The sequence below is a fragment of the Rhinopithecus bieti genome, unplaced genomic scaffold (assembly GCF_001698545.2).
Source record: "Rhinopithecus bieti isolate Rb0 unplaced genomic scaffold, ASM169854v2 scaffold_29928, whole genome shotgun sequence".
In the NCBI taxonomy this organism is placed as follows: domain Eukaryota; kingdom Metazoa; phylum Chordata; class Mammalia; order Primates; family Cercopithecidae; genus Rhinopithecus; species Rhinopithecus bieti.
In genome coordinates, this window is record NW_016814053.1 from 3,528,425 (window position 1) to 3,551,123 (window position 22,699).

The following is a 22,699-nucleotide window of genomic DNA, read 5'->3' on the forward strand; positions in this document are numbered from 1 at the left end:
GTTATCCTTTGGCCTGAGGTATGAGGACAGTGAGGAAAGGACCTCCTTAGTGGAGCTGTGGCCTCCAGGAAAGGAATATAGCCAGATTATAATGATCCTGCAGGCAGAGAACCCAGGAAACAAGTAGCCTGAACTGATTCTTCCACTTATTCTGATTGCCTGCTCATGCTCCTCATTGGCCAAACCCAACTGGGAGGCAAAGAGCAAGGAAGTCTGCTACTGGCTTCATGCAGTTTAGTTTCCTGGGGCATAAACCAGGTGGATGGAGAATGGATTTGGAGGGACAAATGGAAGATACACAGCACAGTTAACCTTCATCGTGGAAGTCTTGCATGAAGGAAATGGCAGCATTTCCAAAAAGTGTAGATAACTTAGAAAAAAAAATTGTTTTAACCAGCTTTCACTTTTTTATTAATTTTACTTAGTCAAGGTCATAGCCCATGTTCAAATGGACCCAGCTACAATGGTAGCATTTGGACAGAGTTTAGTTGTTTGTGTGGTGAAAGATGATCTGGAGGAGCTACACAGAGAGAGAAAACCACCCTATGTTTTCCCTATTCACAGACAGATGGCAACCTCAACTTACAGTTTAAGTTTGCTACAAAAAGTAGCTGGACACCTCAGAGCACCTTTAGATAGCCACCTTCTTGGGCCTCCCAACATCAAAGGAAATGACTGTTATTCCCAAAGAAATGCCATGCCTGGCTAGTGGATTGAGTGGCCAGTTTTTGGTGTTGTCCAGCTTGCTTTGAATCTCAGATGAATTATTTTCATTTCTTTGAGCCAGGGACCAGGATTACTTGCCTTGATCTAATCTAGATTAACCACTCTGATCCACTGAAAATGAATAAATCCACTGAATCAGATAAATTCGTTGGGGAAGTATTTGTGGCAGCACAAAATGATGGACAAAACAAATGTGGAATGCTATCCTAAAGCACAAACCTCCTCTGTGGATGGGAAAATTCCCTGACTTGGGAAGTGCTGGGAAGGGTTGGGTCAGTGAGAGGCAGTGTGGTGTAGAGAAAAGAGCTGGGGCGGTGGAGTTAAAACTAACTGAAGTTAGCGTAGCACTGACTGTGACCACCTTGGCAAGTTACTGAACTTTCTCAACCTTAAGTTTCCTAGTATGAAAAATGAGAATAACTTGACTTGCTGTAAAATTAATTGAAATTATATATGCAAAATTAAGGCAGTGTTTTCCACACAGTAGTCATGCAAATACCTCTTTAGGATGTATACACTTGTTGAAAACAACCATTTGGAAGTACAATTGAGATTTTTAAAAAATGCACATATTTGATATATGTAATTTGATGAATATGCCTATGCTCCTTTAAAAAATTATTTCTTAACAGCTTTATTTATGTATAGTTGATATACAATAAATAACACACATTCAAAGGGTATGATTCGATGAATTTTGATTGCATACACCCATGAGACCATCATCACAAACGAGATGATGAACATATTCATTCAAAAGTTTCCTCATGCTCCATGATCATCTCTCCCTTCTATCTCCCTCTCAGTATAATCACACTGAGATACATCCATGCTGTATGCATCAACTATTTATTCTTTTTATTCTTGGGTAGTATTCTATTGTACTGGTAAACCACAATGTTTATCTGCTTACCTATTAGTGGTAATTACTCAATTATGGTTTTGTTTGTTTTTGTTGTTTTGAGACAAGGACTCGCTTTGTCACCCAGGCTGGAGTACAGTGGCATGATCGTAGCCTCGACCTCCTGGGCTCCAGCGAACCTGCCACCTCAGCCTCTCCAGTAGCTAGGACCACAGGTGCACACCACCACGCTTGGCTAATTTTTAAATGTTTTTGAAGAGATGGGGTCTCATTATGTTACCTGGGCTGGTCTTGAATTCCTGGGCTCAAGTAATCTTCCTACCTCAGCCTCAATTTTTTAAAATTCCATTTTCTTTCTTCTTTCCTCATTAAGAGTGTAAGAGAAAGTTTTAGAATTCCATGTTACCACAGCTGACATCTCATTAACATCCTCCAGGAGTAGGGCAGTTTACAACAATTGGGTATAAATGCAGATATAATAGTAATTGTGTTTGTTAATCCCTGGTTTAGGTTGGGTACACAGCTGGAATCTGGTTCTTTCTGCTTCCTAGGCTTGCTTTTGTTTCTTATCATAAACAAGCAACCTGGAGGAAACACCACAAATGTGGTGTATCCATACAATGGATTATCCAGCCATAAAAAGGAACAAGGTACTGATACATGCTACAGTGTGGATGAACCCTGAAAACACTGTGTAGGTGAAAGAAACCAGACACAACAGGCTACATATTATATGATCCCAGGCACTGAAATATCCAGAATAGACAAATCCATAGAGACAGGAGGTAGATTAGTGGTTTCAGGCTAGGGGAGAGGGGAGAGGGAAGAGGGGAAGGGGAAGTGACTGCTAATGGGTATGGGTTTGCTCTTTCTTGTTTTGTTTTGTTTTGTTTGTTTGTTTGTTTGTGACGGAGTCTCACTCTGTTGCCTAGGCTGGAGTGCATTGGAGCGATCTCTGCTCACTGCAACTTCTGCCTCCAGAGTTCAAGCAATTCTCCTGCCTCAGCCTCCCAAGTAGCTGGGACTACAGGTGTGTGCCACCACGCCGGGCTAATTTTTGTATTTTTGGTAGAGACGGGGTTTCACCATGTTGGCCAGGCTGATCTCGAACTCTTGACCTCAGGTGATCTGCCTGCCTCAGCCTCACAAAGTGAGCTACTACGCCCAGTCGTTGGGTTTGCTTTTTGGGGGTGATGAAAATATTCTGATATTTGATCGTGGTGTTGGGTACAGAATTCACAGTCTAATCTGTGACTATACTAAAAACACTGAATTGTATACCTTCGAAGTGAACTTTATGGTATTTCATTGTATCTCAATAAAGTTGCTATTTTATAAAAGCAGTCTGAAAAACTTTGGGAAAAATAAACATTCAAGGGAAGCCATTAATTTAATTCGCTCCCTCCTCCTTTTTTTTTGTTTGCCAAAGGGAAAACTTAAAGCTTTTTAACTCATTGGTTGTACTGCACCTATATTTCCAGGTGTTGAGCACAATGTAGAACTTTCTTGCATTAGAAAATAAAAATGTGACATCTGCAGATAAATTGTGTTTGCAGATACAAGGTAGTTCAGTGCCGTACTGTTTTGGTTTATTGGAGATAATAAAGGCCCTGTACCTACTTTGGCTTTTTTGTCTTTTCCTTTACTTTTTAAAAATAACATGCATTCAGATTGTCTAATCACTCTTTCCTCTAGCCTTACTTAGTTAACGAGATACAGGATATCCTGTCAGTAAAGCATCTTAGCTAAATCAGATTATTTATCGAACTCCTAACCACAGTAGATACAACTGAGTGAGTAAAATAGAAGTCCAAGTACTCAAAATAATCCTTGGAAAGGAAAAGAAGCCGGGAGATCAAAATGAGTAGTGATTTAGTCATGGGTAAAACTTTGGTTTCAGGCAGCTGTGGAGGATGGGAATAAGGACAGACTTCCTCCCTTTCTAATTGTCTTCCTTCACCTGGTGAAACACTGCCTTATTTAGAATGCTTTTAGCCGCTCAACTGCTATGAATCAGGACCAACATTGTAATATCTGGAAATAGAGCTCCACCTGGTCTATTCCCAACAAATCATTGTTTCCTGAGTACATGAGATTTGTGGTTGAGAAAAGGCATTTTTTTCACCTGCCCTCAAAAATCTTACTAGCCAAGGTTGGAGTTTTGGTGTCATTTAGTTTAGATCTTAAAGTGAAAGAAAGGTATTATTAACCCAGGGTAAAAGTAAAACCAATGTAACTCTACTCAGAAATGTTACCTTTGCTTTTTGCTATAACTTGGTAAATTATTTTCCCAAGGTGACTTGGAAACATTTATGTCACAGTGTGTGTTTAGCTTGGGTTTTCTGTTATATTCTTTCCAGCTCTGGCATACAACAGAAAATTCCATAACTTTCCATTTTACTCTGGCACTGGAAGAATATGGCTCCCAGCAATGTTCCTTTGAGTATTACTCTAGAAATATATTCATTCCGTTATGTATTAAGAATCTACAACACAAAGTACACCTGGAAGATGGTTAAGTGGCTTCTTCAATAAGAAGCCCATCTTCAATAAGATAAAATTCAATAAAGTAAGTTTTTCTTCAATATTTATAGGTTCTTAGTTGGAATTACCCCCTGTAACAAAAGACAGATTAAAAGCAAAACAAACAAGTTTATTAACATGTTTATTTCATATACACATAGTACACATGGGAGACACACAAAGATTGAGTAGTTCCTAAAGAGATGGCTTTGAATTCCAGTTTATAGAGCATCTTCAGCAAAGAACAGTACATTCTTTAGAGAAGTGACAAGACGATGGAAAAGAACTTTGAGTCTCTAACTGGGCCAACTGTGGGGAAGGCAAATAAATGGCAGATAAAAGCAAGTTAGTAATCCTTGTTCATGTAGATTCCTCTCATACCATCTCCAGGCCAATAAGCATCTAAAGTTGTCCCCAGTAATTAGCCTTTGTTCTCCCCGGTACAGAAGGAGGGGAGTGCAGGGCGGGATACCTTTTGTCCTTAATAATCTGTGTCCTACTTTAAGGCAAATAGAAGGAGGTAAAGAACTTTCTTGCGTCTACTTCTTGGTAACCTCCAGATGAACATTCCTTCCCATTTGGGGGTTGCATATTCTGGTCTTTCGTAGCTTCATAGGCATGAAGCTATGAAAGTTAGACATAGATCTAAGGGCATTCTTTCTGTGTCTATATGTGTATGTATGTGTGTATATGTAAAATACATCAAAAGAATGCATTGTAAATACATATATATATATATAAAAGACTGTTAGTAAAACCCACATATATTCCCCATCTTTTAAGTACCACCTTTAAAAACTCCTGTATGCTTCTCTCCAATTCCATCCTCCTTTTTCCTCCTTCCCAGAAAGCTATAATCTGGACATTTTATTTGTCACTTCCCTGCATATATAGTTTAGTTTGTCTGTTTTAGAACTTTAAATAAATGACATCATGCTTCTTCTTTGGCTTGGATTTTTAACCAACATTATGTTTTAAGATTCATCTAGGTGGATGTGCATAGCTGTAGTTTACCCATTTTTTACTGCTATCTAGCATTAATTAGTGTACCATTCTTCCACTGTGTGAAATATCACACACTTTATTCATTCTACACACATTGGGCATTTGGGTTGTGTCCAGCTTTTTGCTCTGATGTGCGACGCTGCTCTGTGCATTCTATTCATGTATCCTGGTTCACATCCAGGAGTTTTTCTAGGACATATACTTTGGAGTTCAGTTGCTAAGGCATAGAACATTGCAAATGTTCACTTTATTAGGTTGACCATTAGTGGTTATACCAATTTATTCTTCATTAGCAGTATGAGAGTTCTTCTTGCTCCACTTGTCAACAGTTAAGTGTTGGACAGAACAGTCATTCAGTTCTCTGAATTTTAATTTTTGCTAGTTGCAAATATATTCTGGAATTCTATTTTTTTAAATAACAGAGTTGTTATTTCAACAACTCATTTTTAACTATCTTGGTGAAAGAGACAAGGACATAAATTATTTGTTATTATGTTTGATAAAGTGAGCCATTACTGTAGACAAATGTAGATATGTTTTCAAGCAATATTGAACCTGAGAGTCTTTTTTCTTTCTTTTCCTTTTTTTTGAGACGGAGTCTCACTCTGTCCCCCAGGCTAGAGTGCTGTGGCGTGATCTTGGCACACTATAACCTTCGCCTCCTGGGTTCAAGCGATTCTCCTGCCTCTGCTGGGACTGCAGGCATGTGCCACCATGACTGGCTAATTTTTGTAATTTTTATAGAGATGGTTTCACCATGTTGGCCAGGCTGGTCTCAAACTCCTCACCTCAAGTGATCTTCCAACCTCAGCCTACTCCCAAAGTGTTGGGATTACAGGCATGAGCCACTGTGGCTGGCCTTCTTTATTTTCTTTATCAGATATTTTAAATTTACAAATGTAACATGCTCTTGTTTTACAAGTAAAAGCTATAGGAAGAAGCTCATTTCTCCTTTTCCCTTACTTCCCTCCTCCCCATGTAACCAATGTTAATGCTTTGGGGTATATCATTCCACATTTTTCTTCATGCTCATAAATGTGTAATAAATATATGTTGGGTTGCAATTTATGAGATTGTTGTTTTATTAGGCCAAAGTAGTTGAAATCAGCAGCTGCATATAGTTCAATCACATGCATGCATATTAGGTAGTTGTATGGAAATTTTTCAAATGTAAGAGTTAATGTGCAACTATCTTTTATGTGACAAATGTCACATAATTCACCTAGCTTGTAGTTGTGGATCTAACAGATTCATGTTAATGATTACATCATCTTCACTCCCCTGTCGCCTGTGGAGTGATGTTAGTTTTGTCTTCTTGGTTGTGGTTGTGTTTCTTCTAACTAACCTGTCATACATCCGTGCTTCACTGTGGTGGAATCCCAAACAGGGGGATTGTTGAGTCAAAGCACTTAGATCTCTTAAATTTTAAAATATATTGCTAGATTTCTTTCTTAAAAGGTTGTAGCAATTTGGATGCCCATTAGTAAGTATGAGCCTGCCTGTTTTCTGTCTCCTAGTCATCACTGGAAATTACCACTGTAATGGGTGAAGAATGGTATTCTATTTTAATTTGCATTCCCTTGAATTCTGGTGAAGTTGAGCATATTTTCATATGTTTTCATTGATCTTTTGTATTTTCTGTTCTGCAAATATCGTTTCGAATCCTTTGCCCATGTTTTTGTAAGATTATTTGACTCTTCCCTCAATTTATACAGAACCCTTAGTTTATTAGTGATAGTAATACTTTATCACTTTACACGCTGAAGTTATTTCTTTCCCAGCCCATCGTTTGTCTGTTTTGTGTATAGTATCCTTTGCCATACTTTTTCTTTTTCTTTCTTTTTTTTAAAGTATTCACATATGTCTATGTTTTCCTTTATGGTTTTTTGGCTTCTTGTCTTGCTTAGGCATATTTCCTCTATCTAAGGTAATATAAATATCCTCCTTATTCTTCTTCTAATATTTTAAAAAATATTTCTCCATGTTATATATTAAATCCATCTAGAATATATTTTGTATATGACATGAGCTATAAATATGTTCCTCCAAACAGCCAACTCCATGACGCCATTTACTTTAAAAACCCTCTTTTATCTACTGAATTGAAACACGACTTTAATCATATATTGTTTCCACATATACTTGGATCAGTTTCTGTACTTTGTATTATATTTCCTGGATTTATTTTCTATTCCAATATCAACGATACCATCTTCATTATAATAGTTTGATTTCAGGTTTAATATCTAGAAAAGCAACTGGGTTCCATTTTATTCTTTTTAAACATTTATTGCTATTATTTGACATTTTTTTCCATATAAAATTTAAACTCATTTTGTTGTATTGCCAAAAGGGGAAAACAACCATTGGAGATTCCAATTACAACTGCATTAAAATCATATATTATTGGAAAGGACTTTTTTATATTTTGCTGTTTCCATCTGGAAAACATGCCTCTCGATTCAAATATATTGTAGCTTTATTTTAAAGGGCATTCATCAATATATAAAGGTTTTTGCTTCTTTTGGTGTTGGAAGTTTGGTAAAATGGCTGGGTGTATGATAAATATTAAAATAAATAGCTTTTCTTTTGTTAATGCTAAAACTTGTTCTCAGACTAACATATTGAGGAGTTCCTAATTCAGATCTCCAGGGACAGATGTCATAAGCTTGACTTAAGAAATGAAGAAATGTTAAAGCAGAGCTTTGCACCACTTGACTTAATTCCAACTTTGCTACAATGGATCGTATTATTGTGGATTATTATTATAGAGGAAAACAGTACTTTGAGCTCTGTATGGTTAGGCAGGATGTTTCTTCTTTTAGTTCTAGATCAGCTATGATGTTAAGAGTAAAATTCTAACAGAGGAAACTAATTACATTTCAGTTTTTTTAAAGTATAATTTTATCTGTTGGACAGAGGCTCATTTGAAGATAAAACCTCAAGATATAAGCTTATTGGTACATAAAAGTACATGGAGGAGTCTCACTTATTGGAAGAATTTTATCATTAGTTTAACAAAACCTACAGTACTTATGTACTTATTTCTAAAAAGTAGTATTTACAAGTAAAAAATGCTGTTGCTTCTGGGAAATTATGGCCTAAGTAGCAGTATAGATAGCCTTCTTCATAGTAAACCCATTCAAATGCCAATGATAGTGTCTCAAACAAAAATCTTCAATAACATAACCTCAGTATCCAAAAAACAAAGGAGAACTTTTAAAATAATTCAACTAATTTTTAAAAGTTGTAATTCCAAATTATAAAACTATAAAAGAATAGGAAAAAAAAAAAACCAATGAAGTTTAAAATTGCCTGATATAACTAAAGCCAGGAAATAAAAAGCCATTTAGTGAAAATTACAGTATTACATACAATTAAGAATATTTCCNCCAATGATAGTGTCTCAAACAAAAATCTTCAATAACATAACCTCAGTATCCAAAAAACAAAGGAGAACTTTTAAAATAATTCAACTAATTTTAAAAGTTGTAATTCCAAATTATAAAACTATAAAAGAATAGGAAAAAAAAAAACCAATGAAGTTTAAAATTGCCTGATATAACTAAAGCCAGGAAATAAAAGCCATTTAGTGAAAATTACAGTATTACATACAATTAAGAATATTTCCAGAACTAGTAAAGAGAAGAGTTTACATGGAGAACTACTAAATAGTTAATTAGGGAAGCATATTTATTAACTAGAGAATCAAATAAAAAATTAGATAGCTTAAATAAACATGTATAAATAATGCCAGACCAAAATGATCCACTTCTATGATGGAACACAGTGTTTTAACTTAAAAATGGTAAGTGAAAGTACTTGAGCTGATAGACTAAATAAATGTTAATGAATCAACAATTTAAGGTAGACAATATTTCCAGAATTCATTAAGGACATGGCCTACATATTAGGAAGTTAATCTGGAAATTAACATCCAGAGAAAGATGCCAAGATGTTTACTTATAACATTTTCAAACTTCAGTGAGGAAGAAATCTTAAACATCTGGAAAAAAGGCCAGATAATATTCCAAGTACTGATTTCAGATGTAACTGAAATTAAGACCGTGAACTCCCCAAGGAAATGAAACAACATCTGCAGCTCTTTTTATGGAAAAAATTATCCAGGCAAGATGTCATTCATTTGGAAAAGCTAGAGAAAGATTTTCACATACCCCACTGATATAGTTTGGCTATGTGTCCCCACCCATATCTCATCTTGTAACTCCCATAATTCCCACATGTTGTGGGCAGGACCCAGTGGGAGATGATTGAATTATGGGGGCGGGTCTTTCCTGTGCTGTTCTTGTGATAGTGAATAGGTCCCATGAGATCTGATGGTTTTAAAAATGGGAGTTGCCCTGCACATGCTTTCTTTGCCTGCCACCATCCATGTAAGTAAGATGTGACTTACTCCTCCTTGTCTTCTGCCATGATTGTGAGGCTTCCCCAGCTATGTGGAACCGTAAATCCAATTAAACCTCTTTCTCTTGTAAATTGCCCAGTCTTGGGTATGTCTTGATCAGTAGTGTGAAAACAGACTAATATACCCATTAACCCTAAATAGTCACTGCCCTACACTTTGGATTCAGAACAGGAATTTCTTCACACTGTGGCCATCTTATCAAGTCCTGCTCTCAAGATGGGATACTAAAAACATTAACTAGGAGGATCAACACATAGACCATAGACCCATTGCAGAATAAAATTGTACTCTAAAACGTAAAAGGAAGAGAGGAAGGGAACTAATATTTAGAGAACATCTACAATTATCAAGTTTTTTATAACACATTATTTCATTTAGTCTTCAAAAACCCTGCTGGTATTGTCCTCTTGTTTCAGATGAGGAAATAGTCTCAAAGAGGTTAAGTAACTTGCTTTGTTACGTTGTAGAGTCAGGATTTGAATATGTGTCTTTCTGACTCCCAAGAAAAGTATAACTTTCCGAATAACAATCTAAAAATTGAGAATGAGATAAGATGAGGAAGAACTAAAACCAATAGCCTAAATGTTCTTTTTTACCCATAGAAAGAAGCCTAAGAGCTTTGGGTTTTACTATTGCTGTAACTAGAAATCACCAAAAAATGACTTCGATAATTTTAGTGACTTGTGTCTGTGTGTGTTTGTGTGCAGATTTGATTTACATAGAAATAATTTTACTTGAAAGAAGGGAGCATATTTAAGGTACTTAATTAATAACTACAGCATTTATAAAGTAAAAATAAGCAATAGCAAAAATAAGAAAAAAAAAGATAGATGGCCACAATATAACAATCATTATAGCTATAAACTTTAAAATGCCACATAAAAGATATGCACTTTAAACAAAAAGTCATACATTAGAATACAAGGCAGGATTATAATACATGAACTAAAATCATAAGGAAATAGAATAATGTGTCATTATTGAACATAACATAAAGCCAAAAAAGATGAATATGTGAATTATGTAATGATGACCACCATCACAAATAATAAAGTGAGTAAAGGAGGAATAGTGTTGAAACAAAAGGAACAAGCAAATAATGCTACCTGTAGAATGATATCAGAATAGATGCCAGTCTCTTTGGGTGGCGTCCTTTTTGCCACAATCCAGGAGTGAATGTTGACTTACCATGGGGTATATTCCAAGAGCCTTCAGGGCTAAAGAAGAACTTTGGCCTTTGGAAATTTAGGAATATATGTTGTATACTGCCTGCTTTGTTAGCACTAACTAGATAGAGTTGGACAGTTCAGGTCAATCCCGGCTGAATACAGCAGAGTCAAGTCATTTACTTACAGTTAGGAAATGTATGAGTTTCCTTAGCTTGATCATCTAGGTGAGGAAGGAGACTTTGTAATGTCACGCAGCTGTAGAAGTGATGGCCCCCATAACTAAGGAGGCAGGTTGTCATCTTGTACAACTCCGGGGGTGGGGGCATCATGGGAGTAAACCTGTGATGTAAAAAGGATAATGTTAAAATTAAGAGGTGTCACTTGGTGGACCCACAGATGGAACCAAATTTCCAGTTGAACTAATATTCTAGTAGTAACTTCAAAAAAGGAGAGATAAGTTGAGGAGTTTGATGAAAAAGTTATTAAGTGGGTGAATCCATGATCAAATTTGCTTTCCAGGGACATAAGCCCATGTTTAATGTTGCCTTCATTTCATAGTAGATTACCAAATAGTGTAGGGTCCCTTCTCACCTGGTTCTGGGAAGGCAAGGAACTTATGTGATGGGAGGCTAGATGGAACTGAACATGGCCAAGTAGACAGACTGTCCTTGGCTCTGCCATGTTGAAGCCAGGGTCCCACAGGGGCGTAACACCTGTGTGCCCCACAATGTTTTGAAGGAATAATGTTTTAAAGCAAGTTAGTGGGAAATATCTGCATAGTACTAACATTCCTTTCAAGTTCTGCCTTAAAATGAGATGACTGGGAGGCCTGCTAGTATGAAAGGGGCTCTATCAGCAGAGAAACCCTCTGGCTATGTATTTAACACTCCCTAACTGTTCTCTAGAGGGTTCATGCTCTCTGGGTATTATTTCCCATTTATTTTACTTTCCATGTATGGCCTGGGCTTCTCAAGTGAATTGCCTGTGTCCTGTGGTTACATATGTTAGAGAACATGAATACTAGTTTACAGATCTCATTTTCTAAAAATTTTGGAGTGGCATTATTCCAACCATGTCCCCAAGCTGCCTTTGAGGCTAATATTATTGCTTAAAAATGATTATGAAATATTTAAATTATACAGGAAAGGACAGAGAATTATTTATTTTTTCCTTAGTGGTTCTTTTGAATGACGTGCAAGAACAATTTTAGGGGTAGAAGTAGCCCCTGCATTTAGATTTTGCTGGGTCTGACATATGGGTCTGATGAGCATTGGAATGGATATAGGAAGGCATACCACAGACCCGGCCAGGAGAAAAGTTGGGATGGTTCTTCGAGCTCTTCCCTTGCTTCCTCATCCCTGTTTAATAAAAAGTGAAAGATACAAGCAAGTAACATGAAACAAAGCTAAAAAAGATCACTTATTAAAGAAAGAAAGAGGAAACTGTTAAATAACAGCTCCAGCAAAAGCCCAATGGAACAAACAAGCAGCCACAAAAGACCAGGGAAAGCTCTTTGTCTGAATTAAAAATAACTAAAAATGGTACAATGTGCACTGAATGCAAATGTGCAATTCATTGCAGAGCCCTCGAACTCTGTAACATTGCAACCTCTGAGATGAGGAATGTCTCTACCACCCATAGGGAAGAGCTTCCCGGCCAACTGCTCCTGGGACCAAGGCACTGTTCCCTTTCTTTGACAGCCAGCTACAGCACTTGGGTATTGTCAATTCTCCCTTCAGTGCTCCTACTGCAATACCATGAGGATTTGGTGGAAATCAAATGGTAAGGTAATCCAGAACACTCATTAATAAAGACCAGAAGATTCTGCTTTATTTCCCTTCAGCAGCAATGAGGAAAGATGGTAAAAGTGGAAAGAAAGAGCAGCTGTGAGAAGATTTCTGTATCTAATGGTGCCTTATTGAGCTTTCTGGGACCCCCATCTCTACTCTGGAATTGACCTGATCTTCAAGGGCCTATGTCCCGGTGTGTGATACTCTCCCTTTTAACACTACTCTGTCTCTACAGCGTATTTCTTGTCCTGACCCCTTTCTGACAAATAGTTTGCTCTAAGGCTTGTTTGGGGAACTTGATCCTTTCCCCTCTCCCTGCCTATTTCAGCCCCCAACCCTACCCCCATCAGCTCTTAACTGGCTTTGCCTCCACCAGGTTCCAGCCATTCTCTAACTGATGCCACAGTCTCTGAGTCAGCCCTACTCCCTTGGGGGTTAGGCCATCCCTAGCTCCGGCATTAGTTGCAACTGAAGTATGAATGGTTCTGACATTAAACAGAATTAGGGCTTATGTTCAAAATTGAGGATAGAAAAAGGAAAATAAACTTTTAAAAGTATGGTAAAATACCCATAGTATAAAAGTTACCATCATAACCATTTTTAAGAACACAGTTCAGTGGCATTAAATGCATTCACATTGTTGTTCAACCATAATCACCATCCATCTACAGAGCTCTTCATCTGGCAACGCTGAAATCCAACATAGTGAGACCCCCCCATCTCTATAAAATTTTTTTTAAAAATTTAAAAACTGAAACTCTGTTTTAAATAAACAATAATTCCTTATTCTGCCCTCCCCCCAGTCCCTGGCAATCAGCATTAGGCTTTCTGTCTCTGTGAATTTGACTACTCTACATACATATAAGTGGAATTACACAGTATTTGTACTGTTATGACTGGCTTATTTCACTTAGCATAACGTCTTTAAAGTTCATCCACACGGTAGCATGTGTCAGAATTTCCATTCTTTTCATGGCAGAATCGTATTCCACTGGAAGTATTTGTCACGCTTTGTTTCCCCATTCACCCATCAATGGACACTTGGGTTGCTTCCACCTTTTACCTACGGTAAATAATGCTGCTATGAATGTGAGTGTACAAATATGTCTTCAAAACCCTGACTTTCATTCTTTCAGGTGTACACTCAGAAACGAAATTGCTGGATCATATGATAGTTCTACTTTTAATTTTTTAAGGAAGCATCATACTGTTTTCCATGGCAGCTGAACCATTTTACATTCCCCCCAACAGTACCCAAGGACTCCAATTTCTCCATATCCTCACCAGTACTTGTTATTTTCTGTTTTTTAAATTCTAATTCTGAAAGGTATGAGGTGATATCTCATTGCCATTTTTATTTGCATTTCCCTAATGATTAGTGACTTTGAGCATTTTCATATACTTATTGAAAAAGTTAAGAACATGAAATCTCATACAAATATGTAACAAGCACATGTAAAAGATTTGATTAACTCATTGAAGGAAACACTGAGTGAAAAAACCTGGTTTCAAGAATACAAGAGACTGAATTATATACAATCAAGGAAAAAATGCTGAAACGAGACTGCCAAGTTATATTCAAAACTGGTTAATGTCCCACAGGGCAATAAAACCATAAGCTTTGGGGTTATTTTTTCATTCAAATAAGTGTCCTTCTACAGTGTCAGATGAACGTAGGATCTAGTATGACATTGAAGGGGACACAACAATCTTTCTACCTTCTTTCTGAGCTTTGGAACATTTTCCTTAACAGACTCAATACTTTTACTCCCAGAAACCAGTTCTGTTTCTTCTTTCCATGTTCTCTGCGAGAGGGTAGAAATGGGCCTGGAACAGAGCAGAGAGAAACTTTTGCTTTCCTAAAGTTCTTTCCAACTGGCCTTAGTGGGATTTTGGATCTATTGGTAGTCTAATTGCCAAAAAGAGTAGCTCAACAGTTATGATTGAATAAAAGCGACGGTGCAAATGTATCCATCCTTTATATGCTTTCATCAGTTGACTTTGGGTTTTGTTTATGTAGGTTAGATATTCAGTCTGTGCATGCAAAGCTCAAATGTGGAGCATTTGAGGATGATACCAGTGTGTTCCCACATCCTGCCATATTGACCATCTAAAATATTTGAGAATGCTTAGGAGTTGCTATCTAAGTAAGTGTTAAATCTGCCAAAATTATGTTTCTGAATTATCGTTTTATATAAAGCATTTGTTGTTGTGTGATATCCAGAGTTGGCATGCACCATTAGAGCTATATTGGGTGTTAACATACTGAAATGTTTTCATACCAGTTGGTAAAGATAAAGTATCTTTTTTTTGTTGTTTTCTTTTTTTTTTTGGAGACAAAAAAGTTGCCCAGGCTGGAGTGCAGTGTGATTATGGTTTATTGGAGCCTCAACCTCCCAGGCTCAAGCAATCCTCCCAGCTCGGCCTCCCAAGTAGCTGGGACCACAGGTGTGCGCCACCATGCCCACCTAATTTTGTTTTTCTATTTTTTTGTAGTGAAGCAGTCTCACTTTGTTGTCCAGACTGATCTCAAACTCCTGGACTCAAGCAATCGTCCTGCCTAGGCCTCCCAAAGTGCTGAGATTACAGATGTGAGCCACCACGCCCAGCTGAGAAAGTATCTCTTTATTGAGATTATAAGGCATCTAATCATGCCACCCATCAGTGGCCATGGCAGGGTAGTGGACCTGGGAGGATGGCCAGCATAGATACTGACAGCCCCAATAGCCACTGAGTGGTCAGTGGAGGTGTGCACAGTGCCCTCCCTCTGCCCTCGAGTTGTCAGGGATGACAAAGCAGGCAGTGGAGCAGGTGGCATTAGTGGCAGTGTTTTGGAAGTGGGGGTTGGGGAGAATGGGGGTACAGGGGCAGAGTCAGTTGGAGCATAGACCCTCTGGGAGGCACTAGCATCTAGGTATATAATAACCCAGTAGTGCAGAGCCTGTGGTGTGCCCAGGGGCAGACTGTCAGTATGACAGCTACATCAACTAAGATCACAATAACAATCTGTAAAAAAAAAAAAAAAAAAAAAAAAAAAAAAAAGACCAATGATATGGAAATTTCTAGAATATTTTGGTGAATTATTTTCTCCATAATATAGCATGTCTATTTTATGATATAGTTAATTCAGCAAACAAAAGAAATTTTAAATAGATTTTGATTAAATCTTTTTGATTTTTTTATATCACATATTGATATTTTATCTTTCTAATAAACATTTTCATTTTGAATATGACTGTTACTTCTGGCTATATAAAAATTAAAGTTATTTAACCAAACCATCAAAACTAAGAAAAGAGGAAATTGGGAAGATACTGGCAATAAAATAGGTACATATTTGTTTTCTGAAATTACATGAAGTGCTTATTCAAGCTAAAAAGATGGCACAAGACTCCTATAAGCAGGCAGTTGAATTTTAATAGACAGTTTGTATAAAAGTAAAGACAGGTGGAGGAGAGGTTCCCCAAAGGCACGGACAGTGTCTGACACAGGCCTGGTTTCCTGGTCTGCCTAGTAGGAGCTTGATAAATGTTAATTAATTGAATGAATAACTGAGTCAATGTATGAACAACTCTTCAACCTCACCAGTAATTAAGTAAATGCAAATGAAAACAAAAATGAGATATAATGTCATATCTATTAATATATTAAAATTAAAGAAATAGGCTGGGCATGGTGGTTCATGCCTATAATCCTAGCACTTTGGGAGGCCAAGATGGGAGGATTGCTTGAATCCAAGAACTTGAGACCAGTCTGGGCAACATAGAAAGATACTGTTAAAAAAATTTTAAAAATTAGCCGGGCAGTGCACACCCGTAGTCTCAGCTACTCTGGAGGCTAAGGTGGGAGGATCATTTGAGCTTGGCAGGTCGAGGCTGCAGTGAGCAATGATTGCACCACTGTACTCCAACCTGAGTAACAGAGGGAGACCTCATCTCAAAAAGAAAGAACATGAATTAAAATCCAACTCAGGAGAAAAATTCAATGCAGGAAAACCATTGTGGAAACAGGAAAGCTTGTCATCACTTTCTGAAAGGACCTATTTAGTTTATTATGAGCAATCAGGGATACTTTCTTCAACCTGTTTGGGGTATTTATCCTCAGGAAATGATGGTCAAGAAAATGAAAACTTTCTTTTAAAATTGTTTACAATAGAGCTAAAAGCAAAAACTATAAGCAATTTACATACCCAATAGTTCAGTGAAATATAATGCTTTATATTTGAAATGATCTATTTCAAATATAATCAAGTGATTATATTCACCTCCAGTTTAATGTTAACGAATCAACAATAGATATTAAATGTCTTTTAAACAAAAACACACAGAAAACAAGGTTATATGTTGATTGGTTGACCAAAATGTATAACAGAGGCTCCCAGCAACCTAACCCCATATTTTTGCTAGATGCAATGTTCTGTGTTTTTGGCAATTTATAGAACATAACTACCACGAATAATAAGAATTGATTATATTTAATATATGGTTTGAGCAAGGGTGTGGACTTCCGTGCTCACAGCTGCTCAAATATTGTTGATGATATTCAAAATCTTGGGTAAGGCAGAAATCTGTTTTTAGGTTATTGTATTTTTTTAAAAAAATATGTTTTCCCTATGGCAGTTCTGGCAGAACATACACAGTTCCAGACCTCTATGATTTTCAGTCTTTTCTGGAATTTTTCAACTCTCTCATTCTTTTTTTCCTCTAAGGTCAAGAAGAATATCGTTATTGGAGTAGCATAGACCTGCACAGTAAATCCTTACAAGATGGCAGGGACTTTCACAGATGTATTCAATATTTTCCCTTGTGTCTCTGCAAGGTCAGAAAATGAAAACCACCACCAATTCTGTGGTTTGGGAAGAACTCAGATAGTGGCAGGGTAGCTGTGACCCAAATCCTAATCAAATAACTTTGCTGCAAATAACAAGGACTCCAACCTCAGAGAATTTTGTTCTGTTCCCAAGCTGTATCCACCATGGGCATTCTTAGTTAAAAGCAGCAGTCAGAAGCTTTGGTGAACTTGACCGTAGAAGGAATTTCTCAAAAGCCATGCAATGCTCAGAGAATCTTGGGAGAGCTAGAGAATCTTCAGACATGCAAGATGGGTAGACAGAATAACACGCAAATCACACCACAGACCTGATCCTAAGAAGGTGCCCCACCTGCCTCTATTGAATGCAAACACCACAGCTCACACAGCCAACACCTGACCCTGGGTGCTCAAAAACTGCCACTGGGATTGCTGCCACAGCTGTCCCTGAAAGTCCAAAGTAGCTGCCATCACACTCACATCTACCATCACTGATTCTCCACATTACCAGCTTCTAGTTAAGGGTCTGGCGGGAGCCTGAGTGTGTACCTGTATCTTAGCTGCAAGGGAGCCTGGGAAATGAATTTTAGCCTCTGCTTCAAAACCTAGGAAAAGAGGGAAAGGAGGGGAAAAGAATAGTAAAAGTGCCTTACCATCTTGCACAGGCTGTGTTAGAATTCTTTACAGAGAGGGATTCATTTGGGGTTACTCAGAGCACCATAGGGAGAGGTTGTTGGGATGAACTGCCCTGGCCCACCCATTCCAAACTAAGGCAGCTGGAACATGATTCGTGCAGGGGCCTGGGCTTCCCAGACTGATGTAACTGCTCTGTATATATCCCCCTTTCACTCTAGTGTTGAGAAAGAGAGAAACTAGATACAGTGATTAAGAAATTTTTAATACCAAACTTCAAGTTTTTTGACTCACTCATGCTCCAAAAACAAGCGCAACATCAAGACTCTAAAGATGTTTGTGTCCACGCCCATTGTGAGATTCAAGTTGAGTTTTCGGTGTCATATTTGTGGCTTAGCAAGTTGTTGATCAGCTTCATTTGTTTAAAAAATTATTCTTCTGAAGGCACTTTGTGCTCATTGATACATGAGACATCTTCAAACAGTTGCTATGTCTGCCTGATTGCCAGCCAACTGGGGACACACAGAACACTACGGTTTGGATATGTAGGTTTTGACAGATCTTGACAGATAAATGTAAATGGAAATATATCTACAATTAAAAATATTTTTTCCTTGGGCTGTAACTTGAGGAGGGGAGAGGAAGGGCAGTATGTGTCCAAAGAATGAGATCAGGAATAGAGGAGTTGTGGAGTAGAGGGAACAGGGAAATAATAGGAAAAATGGAAAATGACCCAGGGTTAAGAGAACTTGCTCACTGAAACAATTTTCATCTTTTGTTTCTGTAGTTTTCTATGGTTCTTGTACTTACTGGGGACTATAATTAGCAAGATAGACGCATTATCTTGAGCAGGATTCTGTCTTGTGTATATCTTTGTATCCCTCACAGTGTCTAGTGTAGTGCTGGGCACATGGTTCTTAATAAAGGTCTGAATGAATGACCCCAAAAAATGTTTTTCTTTTGCCATTGTATTTAATATTTTTCAGTGTCAACTTCCTGTTATGTGAGTGTGAGGGGTTGTGGGAGGTGGCTGCAATTTCTGACTCGGTTGGCTCGCTGCATCCATGCTGCTGAATCACCCCATCACCCAGCGACTAGAAATAGTTGGTCCCAAGTAACTATTTACCTTTCACTGTGACCCCAATATGGAGAAAAGTCTATTCTTGCTTCCTAGACACTTAAGATTCAATAACATTTGAAAGAATTATTTACAGAAGTATATTTGTTTTACATTTTTATTGTGAGATAGCTGTGGTTTTCAATCTTTGAGGCAGTTTATATTTTCTGTTTACCATATAAATGAAAACTACAGTAGATAAGTACCTTGAAAATAAAAATGATCATGACCCGTGTTAAAACTGCAATACAGTTTTCATCCTACATACCTCATTACATAGTTTGGCTGAACTTTTCTGGCCATACCTTTAGATTAACCGTGAAAAAATAAAAATAAATGTAGGGACATTAGATCCACCTTGGTTACCTTTACTCTTTAGTCTGAATGACAAGACAAGTTCCAAAGGAGTGGAAGCTGAATTTGCCATAGGCGTCAACCATGGCAACAGAGGGGATATTCTTTGGCAGGGCAACATGGTTTGGTTGTGTCCCCACCCAAATCTCATCTTGAATTGTAGTTCCCATAATCCCTGTGTGTTGTGGGAGGGACCAGGTGGAAATAATTGAATCGTTGGGGTGGTTTCCCCCATGTCCTGTTCTCATGAAAGCTAGTGAGTTCTCACAAGATCTGATGGTTTTATAAGGGGCTTTCCCCGCTTTTGCTCGGGACTTTTCCTTGCTGCTGCCATGTGAAGAAGGATGTGTTTGCGTCCCCTTATGCCATGATTGTAAGTTTTCTGAGGCCTCCCCAGCCATGCAGAACTGTGAGTCATTTTCTTTATAAATTACCCGGTCTTGGGAATGTCTTTATTAGCAGCGTGAGAACAGACTAATACATAGGGTACCATTCGGTTCAACAGAGAACTAAAACAGATAGCATTTTCCTTCTTTACCCTTCTCAGCCAGTAAACTCAGAGGAGACTCTTGCTATCACTTTAATTCACAGAAGTTGCTAGAATCTGGGCTTTCCACATGAGGTAAAAGTTTTTACTCTCTGCCTTTCCTACCACCTGAGCCTCAGGGGCCCTGCCCCTTTCCTCCTGCTTCTTTGTTTTACTATTTCATATTAAGCTTTGTTTTTTTAAAAACCTACTAGGAATGAAGACATTGTGATACATTTTATGTACCATACTTACTGATATAAAATGAGCCTATTCTCTTTTTTTGTGTAAAATTCGTATTCTATAAATGTAAATTTATGCCAGAAGCATGATTTGGTTTAATCAATTTACTAAGTTTTTACTTTTACAGAGTGGTAAAACTGGATTAGAATGCCATTATATCTTAGTGAAGAAGAAGAATTTTTTAACCTCGCAATGGCATCTCTAGAACAATAATTCCCAGCACTTTGAATTGGAAAAGATTTCATTTTAAATAACATTTTATAAATCTCAATATATTATAGGATAGGAGATGTACTTTTAATATCCATTGGTTGAGAAAGCTATTAATTGTAAAGTATTTTTAAATGAATTTGCATTTGATCTATTATCACACTGCCATCTCCCTATAATCGTGAAAATAGAACATATGTGTGTAGAATATATTTTGCATGCAGCCTGCTGGAGAATCTTTTACAGGGACTCCGTGACTTTATCATTAAGCCATGCTGGAGGCACAGGCATGACAGCTCCTGGATTTTATTCAGGCTGACAGCCACTGCCAAGTCTCCTTGGACCAAGCTAGCAATGAATTGATGGTGCTATGGGAGAAATTGGTTCCTTCCAGACATGCTGGCCATGCTCCTCTGACCTGTCATTGATTTTTGAAGTGCTGATTCATTCAGACTTTTTTTAATTATATAAAAATACATGTACAAACCATTTTAAACAGAAGATAAATCATCCTACAACTATTTGAACACATATTTATGGCTAGAATCAAAAGCATTGAAATTAAGGGTCTTGAGTAGAAATATAATAACAATAATGACAGAAGAATTTCTGCAGTGAGAATTCATTTCCCTCTCTGCATTTGGTGCTCAGCAAAACTAAACCTTTATTGGAAAGAAATCCATTCCTCTTTCATCAGAGATTGCATTTAGCAAGGAAACAATGGACAGCTTTACCCAGTGTTCTGTCCTTTTCTCATTGTCAGGGTGTTCTTCTGTGACATTTAATTTGAACCACTGCCTGACTCAATACGTAGCAATTTGACTGGGTCAGATTGAAAAGGTAGAAGTCTTTTTTAAAGCAAAGGAGTTTCATTTGAAGGTTTGATAACCAAATTGATTCCTGGCTCCTGTGATCCCGGTGATGTCCCCTGGATTCAGTCCCCCTCTCCTCATCATTAGCGGTATCCTCCTGAGGAGAGAACAGAATACCCTACACTAACTTTAGTTGCTGGTTTTTATCAGTTTGAGGTTGGTATAAAGACAGAACCAATGTGAAACTAGGCTTAGAGTATAAAGTTGGTATGTGCAGGTTGGGAAACAGGCACTAAAAATTATAGAGTTGACTGGGTCGTGTATTAGTTATCTACAGCTACATAACACATTAACCCAAATTTAATGTCTTAAAACAACAAACATCTATCGTCTAATAGTTTTGTGGGTCTGGAATCCAGGGTGGTTCTGGCTCAGGCGCCCTCATGAAGATACAGTTAAGGTGTTAGCTAGGGTGGCTGTCATCTGAGGCTTAAGTGGGTCTGGAGGATCTGGTTTTAAGCTCATTCATATGGCTGTAGGCAGGAGGCCTCGGTTTCTCTTGGCTGGGGCCTCTGCATAGACTGCTCATGACCTGGCTTTTCCCAGAGCAAGCGATCCAAGAAAGAGGGCCCAAGACAGAAGCTACGGTCTTTTGTAATGTAATTTTAGAAGTAACATATCATCATTTCTACAATATTCTGTTGGTCACACAGGATGTGAATACCAGGGCAGGGCTTATTGCAGGTCATCTTGGAGCCTGGCTACCACAGGCCCAAATGCCTAGTTTTTCTAGAAACCATGGAGAGCTGCATTCTTTTAAGTCTGGTGCTATGTCTAAGGACAGACTCTTGGTCAAGTTAATAAAAATGATCTGTCATATTTTATCTATCTATCTATCTATCTATCTATCTATCTATCTATCTATCTATCTATCTATCTATTTATTTGAGACAGACTCTCTGTCGCCCAGGCTGGAGTACAGTGGTGCAATCTCAGCTCACTGCAAGCTCTGCCTCCCGAGTTCACACCATTCTCCTGCCTCAGCCTCCCGAGTAGCTGGGACTACAGGTGCCCTCCACCACGCCTGGCTAATGTTTTTGTAGTTTTTAGTAGAGATGGGGTTTCACCATGTTAGCCAGGATGGTCTCAATCTCCTGACCTCGTGATCCGCCCGCCTCGGCCTCCCAAAGTGCTGGGATTACAGGCATGAGCTACCGCGCCTGGCCCATATTTTAAAGTTTTAGATAGATAGATAGATAGATAGATAGATAGATAGATAGATAGATAGATAAAGATACACAGAGAGGGGAGAGAGAGAGAGGAGAGAGGAGAGTCTTGCTCTGTCACCCAGGCTAGAATGCAGTGACGCGATCTTGGCTCACTGCAGCCTCCACCTCCTGGGTTCAAGCAATTCTCCTGCCTCAGCTTCCTAAGTGGCTAGGATTACAGGCATGCGCCACCACGCCCAGCTAATTTTTTTTTTTTTTTTTTTTT

General features: G+C 38.0%; 1 protein-coding gene across 11 annotated transcripts in view; it reads left to right on the forward strand.

Moving 5' to 3' along the window:
* GNG2 (G protein subunit gamma 2) overlaps nt 1-22,699 on the forward strand; it is a 135,395-nt gene that overhangs the window by 44,539 nt on the left and 68,157 nt on the right. The window contains exon 1 of one of the 11 annotated variants that reach the window (XM_017849523.1): nt 12,380-12,493. The exons of the other annotated variants lie outside the window; for them this stretch is intronic. Coding sequence (XP_017705012.1) covers nt 12,469-12,493 — 25 coding nt within the window. The 5' untranslated portion in view covers nt 12,380-12,468. Of the gene's footprint in view, nt 1-12,379; nt 12,494-22,699 lie in introns of those variants that run through there. 11 annotated transcript variants of the gene reach the window in all.